At 36.8% G+C, this 14,378-nt stretch overlaps 1 protein-coding gene and 1 long non-coding RNA gene across 5 annotated transcripts in view; one reads left to right on the top strand and one right to left on the bottom strand.

Annotated features, from left to right (window-relative positions):
* The window catches only part of LOC129463230 (keratin, type I cytoskeletal 17-like), a 66,323-nt gene that overhangs the window by 31,046 nt on the left and 20,899 nt on the right, over positions 1-14,378 (top strand). The window contains 1 exon segment of the mRNA XM_063617511.1: positions 11,859-11,889. Coding sequence (XP_063473581.1) covers positions 11,859-11,889 — 31 coding nt within the window.
* The window catches only part of LOC129463239 (uncharacterized), a 44,582-nt gene that overhangs the window by 20,539 nt on the left and 9,665 nt on the right, over positions 1-14,378 (bottom strand). For 3 of the 4 annotated variants that reach the window (XR_010115589.1, XR_008651055.2, XR_010115590.1), the window contains exons 2-4: positions 13,238-13,351; positions 6,061-6,251; positions 4,281-4,458 (exon numbers count right to left, since the gene is read on the bottom strand). This is a non-coding gene — a long non-coding RNA (uncharacterized lncRNA). Of the gene's footprint in view, positions 1-2,841; positions 3,185-4,280; positions 4,459-6,060; positions 6,252-13,237; positions 13,352-14,378 lie in introns of those variants that run through there. The other variant, XR_008651056.2, reaches the window with a different exon arrangement.

The following is a 14,378-nucleotide window of genomic DNA, read 5'->3' as shown; positions in this document are numbered from 1 at the left end:
ACTAATTAAATCAAATTAAAATTGTAAAAATAATCAAGTTGGCCAGGCGTGGTGGCTCACGCTTGTAATCCCAGCACTTTGGGAGGCCGAGGCGGGTAGATCACGAGGTCAGGAGATCGAGACCACGGTGAAACCCCGTCTCTACTACAAATACAAAAAAATTAGCCAGGCGTGGTGGCGGGCGCCTGTAGTCCCAGCTACTCGGAGAGGCTGAGGCAGGAGAATGGCATGAACCCAGGAGGCGGAGCTTGCAGTGAGCTGAGATTGTGCCACTGCACTCCAGCCTAGGTGACAGAGCAAGACTCCGTCTCAAAAAAAAAATACATAAATAAATAATCAAGTTAAAACTATTAAATTAAAAGAAACATAAGATACCCTGAGATATTTTGTTTTGGCAGCCCTAATTGACCTTACTGATTCTGACATTTGACAGAGGATATTTTAAGCACGTCCTTTCCAGCTCCTTCATTGTCATATTCCTCACAGTGTGTGAAGGGAATCGCTATAAACTACATCCAAGCTTCCCTCCATGTTTTCTAAAATTTATGCTTCCCTCAACGTTTCTGAAATGTTAAAAAGAACAAAAAAATCCTTTTAGGCCATTTCCTCTGCCACAATATTCCCGTTTCAAAGGGATTTTGTACAGATTAAATATGTGGCAGTGTCTAACACAATCTACCCATTCATGCATGCATTCGCTCTTGAATATAGATACTTACAGAATTCCTAACATGTTCCTTCCCAGTGCTAGGGGCTGGAAATATAGCAAATACAGCAAACAGCAAAAACACAAGTTCCTACCTCATGAAATTTACAATCTAGCACACAGGACAGATAGTAAGCCTCTATGCATGGGATGAAGGCAGCAAAGAAACAGAGTACTACAGGAGTAAATGGCGGGACCGCCTAAACTGCCCTGGGATATCAGATAAGGCTTTTTTCACGATGCGATCTCTGAAGGATGGGTAGGACTCACCAGGATCACCAGAGTGCCTGCTTTTCCCATTACTTATTATATAACTGACAACGAATGCCTCATACTCTAGCAATCCTTTTGCATTAAAACGCCATTTAATAATAGGTGACCAACAAGGAGAATTAACTTATTTTTTACAATTGTGGGGATTTTACTATGGTTTCATTTCTCAAAAAAGTCAGTGGGTAATAGTTGAAGAATATTCTCATTGTATTTTCTCAAACTTTATCCTGTATTCCAAAGAAGAAAAAAATCTATTCACCCGGACTCTCTGGAAATCTCGTCTATTTCCTATCCTGAAACCTTCTCTTTTTTTTTTTTCCACTTTTTTAAATTATTATTATACTTTAGGTTTTAGGGTACATGTGCACAATGTGCAGGTTTGTTACATATGTATCCATGTGCCATGTTGTTTTGCTGCACCCATTAACTCATCATTTAGCATTAGGTGTATCTCCTAATGCTGTCCTTCCCCCTCTCCCCACCCCACAACAGTCTCCGGAGTGTGATGTTCCCCTTCCTGTGTCCATGAGTTCTCATTGTTCAATTCCCACCTATGAGTGAGAACATGGCGGTGTTTGGTTTTTTGTCCTTACGATAGTTTACTGAGAATGATGTTTTCCAGTTTCATCCATGTCCCTACAAAGGACATGAACTCATCATTTTTTATGGTCTCCTTCTCTTATACACACCTGAATCCTTGCAAATACTTCCATGACTGTGCATAGCCACTGCATTGAAACTATCCATGTGCTCATCTCTCTCCCCCACTCATCTAAAACAATGGTTATAAATCAAAAGTCTGGAGGGCTTAACAGATGAGTGATCATACTGCCAGATATAAGGATATCCTTCACTTCTACAAAGACAGTGTCTCTCCCCTTCTGTATTTTGTTCACAGATGAGGTCTCACTCTATTGCTCAGGCTGGTCTCACACTCCTGGGCCCAAGCTAACCTCCTGCTTCCACCTCTTGAATAGTTAGGACCATAGACACACAGGTTGTGCCCAATCCTCTCCCCTTCTTAAATCACATGATCCCTCTTTTCTACCTTTCTTCTTTCACTTGATAAAACATAAAAATAGAAAAACAAATACTTCATTTTCCTCTTAACCCTAAAGGGGGAAAAAAAACTCAAGCTCAGTAAGAGATGCAACAGACATCAAATTTGGTGTCAGGAATTAGAAGGAAATCGTGAAGGCATACGCTAAGGGGGTTAACCAAGAACTACTTAGCTCCAACCTATGGCTGTCTCCTGGAAAGATTTCTAGGTGTCTAGTTTTAAAGAGAAGCCAGAAAGTTGGGCATTTATATGAAATTCCCCAAATGTTAATTTTGACAACTCATTTAAAATTGTTAAAGACATTAAGTCCAACAAAACAAATCTACCCACACGATTCATTCAGTCCAGGAAGATTACACATTTTCAAACTATGCTCTAAGCTCTAAGATACAGGAAACTACCTTAGTTCACTTTTATACTGTAAACTCCACATTCATTACACTAGAAAGGAACCCAGAATTTAGCTGGACTCTTAGCAGATATTTTGGCAAACAACTGATGTATTTTGCAGCTAAACTAAGAATCGTATTTTTCTTTGTATACAGACCACAATCTCTTTATACTTCCATATAAAAAGATTGCTTCAAAGGCTACAAAAATTCTACAATTACACCTCTTCTGATTATAATTCTCCTATGAATGTAAAAATAAGTATTTTAACACCACACTTCCTACAGACTCATCTATTTGTTTCTTTTTACTCTTCTGAACATGCCCTGAAGTATTTCACCTCTTCCTTTTTGCCTCCCCATTCTGTTTCTCCTTTCTACTGAAATAATTTCATATGGACTGGATCTCTCACTTTTATTTATCTTTTTCTTTTTTTTTTTTGAGACAGAGTCTCACTCTACTGCCCAGGTTGGAGTGCAGTGGCACGATCTCAGCTCACTGTAAGCTCTGCCTCCCAGGTTCAAGCCATTCTCCTGCCTCTGCCTCCTGAGTAGCTGGGACTACAGGCACCCGCCACCATGCCTAGCTAATTTTTTTGTATTTTTAGTAGAGATGGGGTTTCACCGTGGTAGCCAGGATGGTCTCGATCTCCTGACCTCGTGATCCGCCCACCTCGGCCTCCCAAAGTGCTGGGATTACAGGCATGAGCCACCATGCCCGGCCTGTTTATCTTTTTCGACCATAATATCTCAGGTCTGAAAAACATATAAACAGACTATATCAACTGTGGAGACATTTCAAATTACTAATAACATTTCTATATCTGTTTAAGGAACAAACCAAAAAAATTATAGTGGACAAGAAAGATTATACTGTTAACAAAAACAGATTTCTAAAATTAAAATTACCAAGAGAATGGTGAGGAGTGAAGTATAAAGTATGGTACATGGTAATTGACACTGTCCAATATTTTAACATTTCAAGGAATAAGGCCAAATGGAAAAGTAAAAATTTGATAGAAGTCCAAATTTAAATCTATCCCTTCCCTAAAGCCAAAAATTATGCTAACACAATGGCCTTTTTGTATATTTCAAAAATTCAGAAATTTATTTTTATTTGCACTAAAAAAACCTATTTAAGTTTAATACTCTAGTAAGAAAGCACCGTCTAATGGGGTTTACGCTTACATTCATTATATTAAGTGAAAACAAATATTGTTCAAGGTGGATTTGCAGGATATTATATTTTGTTCAAGTTATTGATAATGCTTTTAATGTATGCTTGTCATAAAGGAAAATACATAATTGTGTCACTTAAAGATGCTCAGGGACCACTTGTCAAGCAATCAAAAATATATATGAAGTTAGCAGGTATCTATTAAATGGCTAAAAATATAAAATAATCTTGAATGTGGCTGGGCGTGGTGGCTCACGCCTGTAATCCCAGCACTTTGGGAGGCCGAGGCGGGTGGATCACAAGGTCAGGAGATCGAGACCATCCTGGCTAGCACGGTGAAACCCCGTCTCTACTAAAAATACAAAAAATTAGCCGGGAGCGGTGGTGGGAGCCTGTAGTCCCAGCTACTCGGGAGGCTGAGGCAGGAGAATGGCGTGAACCCAGGAGGCGGAGCTTGCAGTGAGCGGAGATCGCACCACTGCATTCCAGCCTGGGTGACAGAGCCAGATTCTGTCTCAAAAAAAAAAAAAAAAAAAAATTAATCTTGAATGTGCAGTTAAGGGAAAAGTAAACTACTTACCATTTTTTAAAAAAAGGAAAAACAGAATGTATAAATCAGTTCCAAAGACAGATTAAATGATGAAACACATTCAGAATCCCATTCTCTTCGCATACCTGGAGACCAGTTGGCGACAGTACCAAAGTGTCATCTTCTCCAGAAGAGAGTTTCCACGATTCGTTTAAGTTGTGTTCACTTGTCTCCAGCTCACCCAGTACCCAGGCTGGTAATCCCCTCTGGGCTTGAACCTTTTGCTCGTGCTGGATTTGGTTCATCAAAATAGATGGACTGATTCTTAAAAATTAGAAAAATTATTCTTTCAAAATGTACTATAATAAAACCACTAAAATTTCCACCAAGTTTCAAGTTTGATAACAGCCTTTCAAATACTCAAATTCAATTACATTCAAACATTTAAAAAATTAAATGTACATTGAATTATGAGATATTAAAATACATTGATAACCTATTTACATTTTGGTTGCACACTACTAAGAAGTACAATAAACAGAAGTACATAACAGATAAATCTAATAGTAACGTTTATATTACAAAAGGGATATTAGTTAAATATGGAAAGTTAAATACAAAGTTTTTTTTTAATTATGTGCTATCCTATCTCTTTCTGTAATCACTAACTACTTTACACACGCAAAAAAAGAAATCAGTGCGACGAGAAACACAAACAATGCAACCCAGGAATTAAAATTAGGAATCCCTTGATAAGGTGGGGAACAGCAGAGTGAAAAACCTGGGATTTAGTTCTGGCCACACTACTAACTAGCTGGGAAACCCAAGAGAGTTCTCTAAACTTTCACATTATTATTATTTGTTAAATAAAGTCCTTCCCTTTGATTCTATGAAATTAAGTGTGAATGGGAAAACATGATACAATATACTCATATCTTCACATCTAGATGTGCTTCATAAAATGTTCTACCTTTACACGTTTCTAAAGAAAACTCTGCATTGACTGCACACCTCTGCAACAATTCTCCCAATCCTACAGACAAAATCCTCAAGGCACTGTTCTTTAGGGAGGATGACACGAGACCCTCCGCTCCATATGGGACATGCACAGAAATTTCTTTATAAATGACACAGTCATTAAAACTTTTGGCATTGTGCCACGGAAAACAGGGATTATTCTCTAATGTTCAGCGTGCCACTTGACTGTGCTTTAAGTAAACTGATAAAATAAAAAAAGTTTTAAAATACATCACACAGGAATTCTGCAGTTCATTATAAAAATACATATATATCCTAACGGCAACTACCAAAGCTACCAATACCTGGTACTTCAGATTTCTTAAGTACAGGCACTCAAATACCACACAAACCAAAGTATATTTTATGGTTACAAGGACCAGGACAGTGACAATTTATCCACCAAGCATAATAACTGCCTTTGCAATAAAGCTGATTTTGACAATGAAATTCATTTAAGTACAGGAACTGACTTTTAAACTCCAATTTATTACTGTCATTTTATTAGAGTAAAAAGGAACTTTTACAAATCATGCACTCCAACCTCTCATGAATGTTTAAATTATATGAGAGTTTAAAAACTAGAATTTGCTGAATTACATAAAAATTACCATTATAATCCAGTGAAAATTAGCAAAAAGTAAAGCTCAATATAAAAAATTTCATTTTCGGTTTTTTAGAAATATTGTTGAATACTGAGGCATAACTAAATCAATAAGGATACGCCCCTTATAAGCAATACATGTATTTTATTAAAGGTGGAAAAAAACTGAATCACAAAGAAAAAAACAATTTTAATATATTATCTAGCACATACAATCTAATAGTATTACCATTCCCCAAAGAGATGATAACTTGACGCTTTTTTTTAATGAAACTAATATTTATCTTTAGTTCATTGATACCTACCATGTATGAAGGTAGAATTTTTAGTGTCCCCAGTTCAGATCGGTGTGTAAAAGGGCCTTCAAACACACCTCGTTTAAGCATATGCAATAACAATTTTGCATACAGGTTCCGATTCTTCCTCCCCATTATTCCTGCACCTGTTCCTGAAGGTTCGCACAGCTTTCTAATCCAAAGAGCACACCTCTGCCATTCTATAAATACAGAAGAACTATTAGAAATTTGATTTTTTATAAAATGAAACATTTTAAAGGCCAGAGAGTATATACTTTAGGCTTCACAGGCCATATGATCTCTGGCACAACTACTCTGCCACTGTAGCATGAAAGCACTCAGAGACTGTAAGTAAACAAATGGCATGACTATGTTCCAATAAAACCAGACAAAAAAAGACTGTGGGCAGGAGTTGGCCCATGGGCCATTGTCTGCTAACTCCTGGTCTACAATTTAACTTTATTAGGTAATTGGTAAATGAGAAAGACAAATGCAAAGAAATATTTTCTCAAAAATAAAATCTCTAGATTATCATTAACTTTAATTTTTAATTTTTAATTATTGTGAGTACACAGTAGATATATATATTTAGGCAGCACATGAGATATTTTGATACAGGCATATAATGTATAATAGTCACATCAGGATAAATGGGGTATCTATCCATTACTTCAAGCATTTATCCTTTGTGTTACAAACAATCCAATTATACTTAGTTATTTTGAAATATGCCATTAAATTATTATTGACTGTAGTCACTCTGTTGTGCTGTCAAATACTAGGTCGCATTCACTCTATGTTTTTGTACCCATTAACCATCCCCACTTCCTCCCCACCCATCCTTCCCACCCTCTGGAAACCATCCTTCTCTCTATCTCCATGAGTTCAATTGTTTTAATTTTTAGCTCCCAAAAATTAGTGAGAATATGTGAAGATTGTCTTTCTGTGTCCAGCTTATTTCATGTAACATAATGTCTCCCAGTTCCAGCCATGTTGTTGCAAATGACAGGGTCTCATTCTTTTTTATGGCTGAATAGTACTCCATTGTGTACATGTATCACGTTTTCTTTATCCATTTGTCTGTTGATGGACACTTAGGTTGCTTCCAAATCTTGGCTATTGTGAACAGTGCTGCCACAAACATGGGAGTGCAGATATCTCTTGGATACACTGATTTCCTTTTGGGTATATAACTAGCAGTGGGATTGCTGGATCACATGGTAGCTCTATTTTCTAGTTTTTCTGAGGAACCTCAAAACTCTTCTCCATAGTCACTCCACTAATTTGCTTTAACACCAGAAGTGTAGGAGAGTTCCCTTTTCTCCACATCCTTGCCAGCGTGTTATTGCCTGTCTTTGGATAAAAGCCATTTTAACTGGGGTGAAATAATATCTCACTGTAGTTTTTATCTGCATTGCTCTGATGATCAGTGATGTTGAACATCTTGTCACATGCCTGTTTACCATTTGTATGTCTTCTATTGAGAAATGTCTATTTAGATCTTTTGCCCATGTTTAAATCAGATTATTTGATTTTTTTGTATAGAGCTGTTTGAGCTCCTTATATATTCTGGTTATTCCCTTGTCAGATGAACAGTCTAAAAAGATTTTCTCTCATTCTTTGGATTGTCTGTTCAATTTGTTGATTGTTTCCTTTGCAGAAGCTTTTTAACTCGATGAGATCCCATTTGTCCATTGTTGCTTTTGTTGCCTATGCTTTTGGAGTTATTACTCAAGAAATCTTTGCCCAGACCAATACCCTGGAGATTTTCCCCAATGTTTTCTTTTAGTAGTTTCCTTGTTTGAGGTCTTAGATTTCAGTCTTTAATCCATTTTTATTTTTGTATATGGTGGGAGATAGGGGTCTAGTTTCATTCTTCTGTATATGGATATTGAAAACTTGATATCCACATACAGAAGAATGCCTTTAAAAATGTTTGCATTTTTGCTGTGAAAATTATATAATCACAAAACAAACTCATGAAATATTGGGATTACTTTGTACAAGAAAATACAAAAACGAAACTGATAAACTTAAGTAAATGGCACCATTTATTGAAGAGACTGTCCTTTTCCCAGTATAAGTACTTCACACCTTTGTCAAAAATGAAATTACTGTACATGTATGGATTTGTATCTGCGTTATTAATTCTGTTCCATAGGTCCATGTGATTGTTTTTATGCCAGTACCATGATGGTTTGGTTACAATTGCTCTGTAGTATAATTTGAAGTCAGGTAATGTAATTCCTCCAGATTTATTATTTTTGCTTAGGATAAATTCGGCTATTCTGGGTCTTTTGTGATTCCACATAAATTTTAAGGTTGTTTTCTTCTATTTCTGTGAAGAATGTCATTGGTATTTTGATAGAGATTGCACTGAATCTGCAGATTGGTTTGGGTAGTATGGACATTTTAACAATATTGATTATTTCAATCCATGAACATAGAGTATCTTTCTATTTTTTCGTGTCCTCTTCAATTTCTTTCATTAATGTTTTATAGTTTTCATTATAGAGATCTTTCACTTCTTTGGTTAATTCCTAGGTATTTTATTTTATTTGTAGCAATTGGAAATGAGATTACTTTCTTGATTTCTTTTTCAGATTGTTTGCTGTTGGCATATAGACATGTTACTGATTTTTGTATGTCGATTTTGTACCCTGTATCTTTACTGAATTTGTTTATCTGTTTTAATAGTTTTTTGGGGGAGTCTTTAGGTATTTCCAATATAAGATCATAGCATCTTTAAACAAGCATAATTTGACTTCTTCCTTTCCAATTTCGATGCCCTTTATTTCTTTCTCTTGCCTGACTGCTCTAGCTAGGACTTCCAATACTATGTTGAATAACACTGGTGAAAGTGGGCAATCTTGTTGTATTACAGATCTTAAAGGAAAGGCTTTCAGTTTTTCCCCATCCAGTACAATACTAGCTATGGGTCCTGTCATATATGAATTTTATTATGTTGAGGAATGTTACTTCGATACCCAGTTTTTTTTAGGGTTTTTATCATGAAGGATGTTGAATTTTATCAAATGCTTTTCCAGAACTGAAATGATCATACAGTTTTTGTCCACCGTTGTGTTGTTATGATTTATCACATGGATTGATCTGCATATGTTGAACCATCTTTGCATCCCTGGAATAAATCCTAGTTGGTCATGATGAATGATCGTTTTAATATATTGTTGAATTCTGTTTGCAAGTATTTTGCTGAGGATTTTTGCATTAATGTTCATCAGGGATACTGGCCTGTAGTTTTCTTTTTTTTTTTGATGTATCTTTGTCTGGTTTTGGTATCAGGGTAATACTGGCCTCGCAGAATGACTTTGAAAATATTCCTCCCTCCTCTATTTTTTTGAATAGTTTGAGTAAGATTGGTATTAGTTATTCTTTAAATGTTTAGTAAAATTCATCAGTGAAGCCATCAAGTCCAGGGCTTTTCTTTGCTGGGAGACTTTTTATAAATAAATTTCTGTGATAAAATTTTGTTACAATTTTGCATCTCTAAAATAATTTTAGATGTAATTAAAATAATTTTAATTATGTAAACCTTGAAAGACATAAAATGCAATCTCTGATTTATCTAAGCATTTTCAACTTTTTCTAAAATTAAATCTTGAATGTTTTATTTATGAAATCCAATAATACCCAGGGATTTGTAGCTGATAGAGGGTTTTCACATCTTTAAAAGTAATTGAGCACTATTTACATGTCATTTTGTGAAATAATTATTCTTTTCAAAATCTACCTAAAAATCACAGCACAATTTAATCCACATATATGGTCTATATTATCTTGCCATGACACAGGATTGTTTTAGGTCTCATGAAAACTATTCTGGTATTAATTTTTTATCAGTCTAAGTCAATTTGAGGATTATATATCTAATGCAAATCATAAATCTGCTCTGATCTTTTAGTTTACAAAGGTCATATTCATTTATTGTTTTACCTACAAAAATTACTAAGACCGGATTTACTATGTTGCAAACATCATTTCAGGTTGGAAACTTATGCCTTTAAAATTTTTTGTATTTTTTGCTGTGAAAATTATATAATCATTAAACAAACTTCATGAAATATTGGGAACACTTTGAAGAAGAAAATACAAAAGTGAAACTGATAAACTTAAGTAAATAGTTTTTCAATCTACACACTTTCCACATCCCATAGCAAACTGCAATCTATATAATATTCTAATGTCCAGAATTTAGTACAATTTGGTTAATGAAAGAATTCATTCCTCTATGTAAAATAATGGGAAAACCCATTATCATAAGTTGAATTTAGCAATAAGATATAATTTATTATGAATTTCTAGTTCTTGTTTCAGATGTGAGTTTCAGACTGCTTATTATAAACTAATTAAATAAAAGAAAGCCATGGATGTACCAATACTGACAATGTGTCAAGGAATCAAAGATTACAATTACGCCTGTAATCCCAGCACTTTGGGAGGCTGAGGCGGGTGGATCACGAGGTCAGGAGATCGAGACCACGGTGAAACCCCGTCTCTACTAAAAATACAAAAAAATTAGCCGGGCGTGGTGGTGGGCGCCTGTAGTCCCAGCTACTCGGAGAGGCTGAGGCAGGAGAATGGCGTGAACCCGGGAGGCGGAGCTTGCAGTGAGCCGAGATTGCGCCACTGCACTCCAGCCTGGGTGACAGAGCGAGACTCCGTCTCAAAAAAAAAAAAAAAAAAAAAAAGATTACAATTAATGAATTCTATGTACCTAATTTTTTTTTCTTTTGAGATGGAGTCTCGCTCTGTCGCCCAGGCTGGAGTGCAGTGGTGCGATCTCGGCTCACTGCAAGCTCTGCCTCCCGAGTTCACACCATTCTTCTGCCTCAGCCTCCCAAGTAGCTGAGACCGCAGGCACCCGCCAACACGCCCATCTAATTTTTTTTTTTTTTGTATTTTTAGTAGAGACAGGGTTTCACCATGTTAGCCAGGATGGTCTTGATCTCCTGACCTCATGATCCACCCGCCTCAGCCTCCCAAAGTACTGGGATTACAGGCGTGAGCCACCGTGCTCGGCCCCTAAAATCTTTTTTTTTAAAGAAGATAAAATATGGCCAGGCGCAGTGGCTCACGCTTGTAATCCCAGCACTTTGGGAGGCCGAGGCGGGCGGATCACGAGGTCAGGAGATAAAGACCACGGTGAAACCCTATCTCTACTAAAAATACAAAAAAAAATTAGCTGGGCGTGGTGGCAGGCGCCTGTAGTCCCAGCTACTCGGAGAGGCTGAGGCAGGAGAATGGCGTGAACCCGGGAGGCGGAGCTTGCAGTGAGCCGAGATTGCACCATGCACTCCAGCCTGGGCAACAGAGCGAGACTACGTCTCAAAAAAAAAAAAAAAGAAGATAAAATATGAGGATGGTTTGATTTGAAATAAATTTACAATGAGAAATTTTAATACAAATGTTTCCTAATCAGTAAATCTAAGACAAAAAGAAAAAAAGGTAGTGAATATCAGAAGAGGATGCAATATAAAAATATCATTAGATATCATGCAAATAATCATGAACTTGAGTCATGGGACATGAAATATTCATTTGAAAAACAGCAGAGGAAGAAAGAAGAGGTTAAAGCCTGACAAGGTCAAGAGCAGAAGGCAGAGGAGGAGGTCTTCAAGGGAAGACCATGGCAACTTACCCAGGATTAGGAAAGGTTGAAGGCCCTAGAACAATAGGTGAACACAATATGCATAATTTATACATCATACTCCCTTCTCCTAACACAGCTCCCTGGAATAAATCTAACAGTTTTCACTTATCCATGGTTTTGCTTTCCTCTGTTTCAGTTACCCACACTCGAATGCAGTCCAAAAATAGGTGAGTACAATACAATAAGATACTTTGAAAGAAAGAGGGAAATTACTTTCACACAATTTTAATTATATTGTTATAATTGTTCTATTTTATTATTAGCTATTATTGTCAATCTCATACTGTACTTAATTGATAAACTAAATTTAATCATCAGTGTGTATGTGAAGGAAAAGACAGAGCGTATATAGGTTTTAGTACTATCAGCTGTTTCAGGCAGCCTCTGGGGGACTTGGAATGTATTCCTCAAGATCAGGGGGGATTGCTATATTTAATACTGAGTCAGTTCCTCGCTGAATATAGAGTCCACTCAGACACCTCAGGGAAACAGGCAACTTGGAAAAAGTAAAAGCCATAGTTTCTTGGTCCCACTTCAAACCTACCACTCAAAAGCTACCACGTCACATTTACCTTTACAGACACTTTTTTTTTTTTTTTTTTTTTTTTTTTGAGACGGGGTCTCGCTCTGTTGCCCAGGCTGGAGTGCAGTGGCGCGATCTCGGCTCACTGCTAGCTCCGCCTCCCGGGTTCACGCCATTCTCCTGCCTCAGCCTCTCCGAGTAGCTGGGACTACAGGCGCCCACCACCACGCCCGGCTAATTTTTTGTATTTTTAGTAGAGACGGGGTTTCACCGTGGTCTCGATCTCCCAACCTCGTGATCCGCCCGCCTCGGCCTCCCAAAGTGCTGGGATTATAAGCGTGAGCCACCGCGCCCGGCCTTTACAATCTTACACCTACTATGACTTAGAGAATCTTCCCAGTCCCCAAAATTCTCTCCAATTGCTCTCTAGTGCCTTAAGTTACATGAAAATTCTCTAACTTGAGAAAAAGACTTTCATTCCATAATTAGAAATAACAGGCCAGGAACTGGAGACAAGATAGCAACAAAACTTTATTCACACTGGATTTTGTTCTGCCAACAAATAAGCATAAAAGACCAATAGATTATTTTCTGCTTTGATAGGCAAAAGGGCTGGAGAACAGGAGAACAGTAGGCTCCTCCTGTCTCTGGCCCTTTCCATAGAAAGAAGAAAAATTTGCAAGAAAAATTTCCACAGAGAAAAGAAAAAGATGCAACAAAAAAGGTTGTAGCTAACTTTAGAGATCCTTGTGCTGTAAGCTCATGACATGTGAGACGAGGCATCACAATAAGATCTTTCCAGTTTGGCAGGACATTATCACTGAATGTCTATCTACCCTTGAACAACTCAGTGTAAACAGTCCTATGTCAATGGCAAAAATTGTTACTAGAGAAAATCAGGTTTTCTTCCATGTTGATAGTTCATTGGTTTGACTAAATAATATAAAGAAAAAAATTAATCTTAAGAATCTAATTTTCAAACATAATCTTACCTGTCCTATGAAGTAATTTGAGAACAAAGGGCTTCATATCAACCACAAAGTGATCAAATTCTGCATCCAGCTTCTCCCATTTTTCTTCTTCACTTCCCACTTTCATAATCCAATCTGTAAAAGATTTTAAATCAAAATATTAAGGATTTGTATGCTGAAAACTACAAAACTCTGATGAGAGACATTAAAAAAAAACTCATGAGTTAAATATCAGTTCTCCCCAAATTGACCTGTAGATTTAGTGCAATTCCAATCAAAACCCAGCCGTATTATCTGTAGAGATAAGCTTAATTCTAAAATTTACATGAAAAGGTAAAGGAACTAAAGAGCCCAAACAATTTTGAAAAAGTACAAAGTTGTAGAACTCACATTATCAGATTTTAAGATGTACTCCAAAGCCACAGTAGTCAAGCCAACTGGTATTGGTGAAAGGATAGACAGATCAATGGAAAAGATTAGAGAGTCCAGAAACAGACCAAAACAAACATGAACAACTGATTTTCAACAAAGGTGTGATCCATGAAGAAATGACAGTTATTACAACAAATGATGTCATAACAACTGGATATCCATATACAAAAAAAAAAAAAGAACCTCAACCTAAACTTCATCCTGTATATAAAAATTAACTCAATATGAATCACAGACCTACGTGTAAAAACGTAAAACTATACAACTCTTAGAAGAAAGCATAGGAGGAAATCTTTGCAAACTTGAGTAAGGCTAAGATTTCTTATATACAACATTAAAAGCATTATCCACAAAAGGAAAAACTGACCAGGCACGATAGCTCATGCCTGTAATCCCAGAACTTTGGGAGGCCCAGGCAGGAGGAATGCTTGAGCCCAGGATTTAAAGACCAGCCTGGGCAATTTGGTGAGACCCCATCTCTATAAAACAAAAAAAAATTAAAAATTAGCCAAGTTTAGTGGCACGCACCTGTAGTCCCAGCTACTTGGGATGCTGAGGTGGGAGGATTGCTTGAAAGTGTGAGAGGTCAAGGCTGCAGTGGGCCATGATTACACCACTAAACTCTAGCCTCGGTGCTAGATAGAAAAAGACCCTATCTCAAAAATAAAAAAGAAAGCTGATATATTGAACTTCACAAAAAAAAAGTGTCCTGCAAAGGACTCTGCTAAGG

This window comes from Symphalangus syndactylus, chromosome 14 (assembly GCF_028878055.3).
Source record: "Symphalangus syndactylus isolate Jambi chromosome 14, NHGRI_mSymSyn1-v2.1_pri, whole genome shotgun sequence".
NCBI classification, from domain to species: Eukaryota; Metazoa; Chordata; class Mammalia; order Primates; family Hylobatidae; genus Symphalangus; species Symphalangus syndactylus.
Note: the sequence above shows the minus strand (reverse complement) of the source record. Positions and strands in the feature narration are given on the sequence as shown.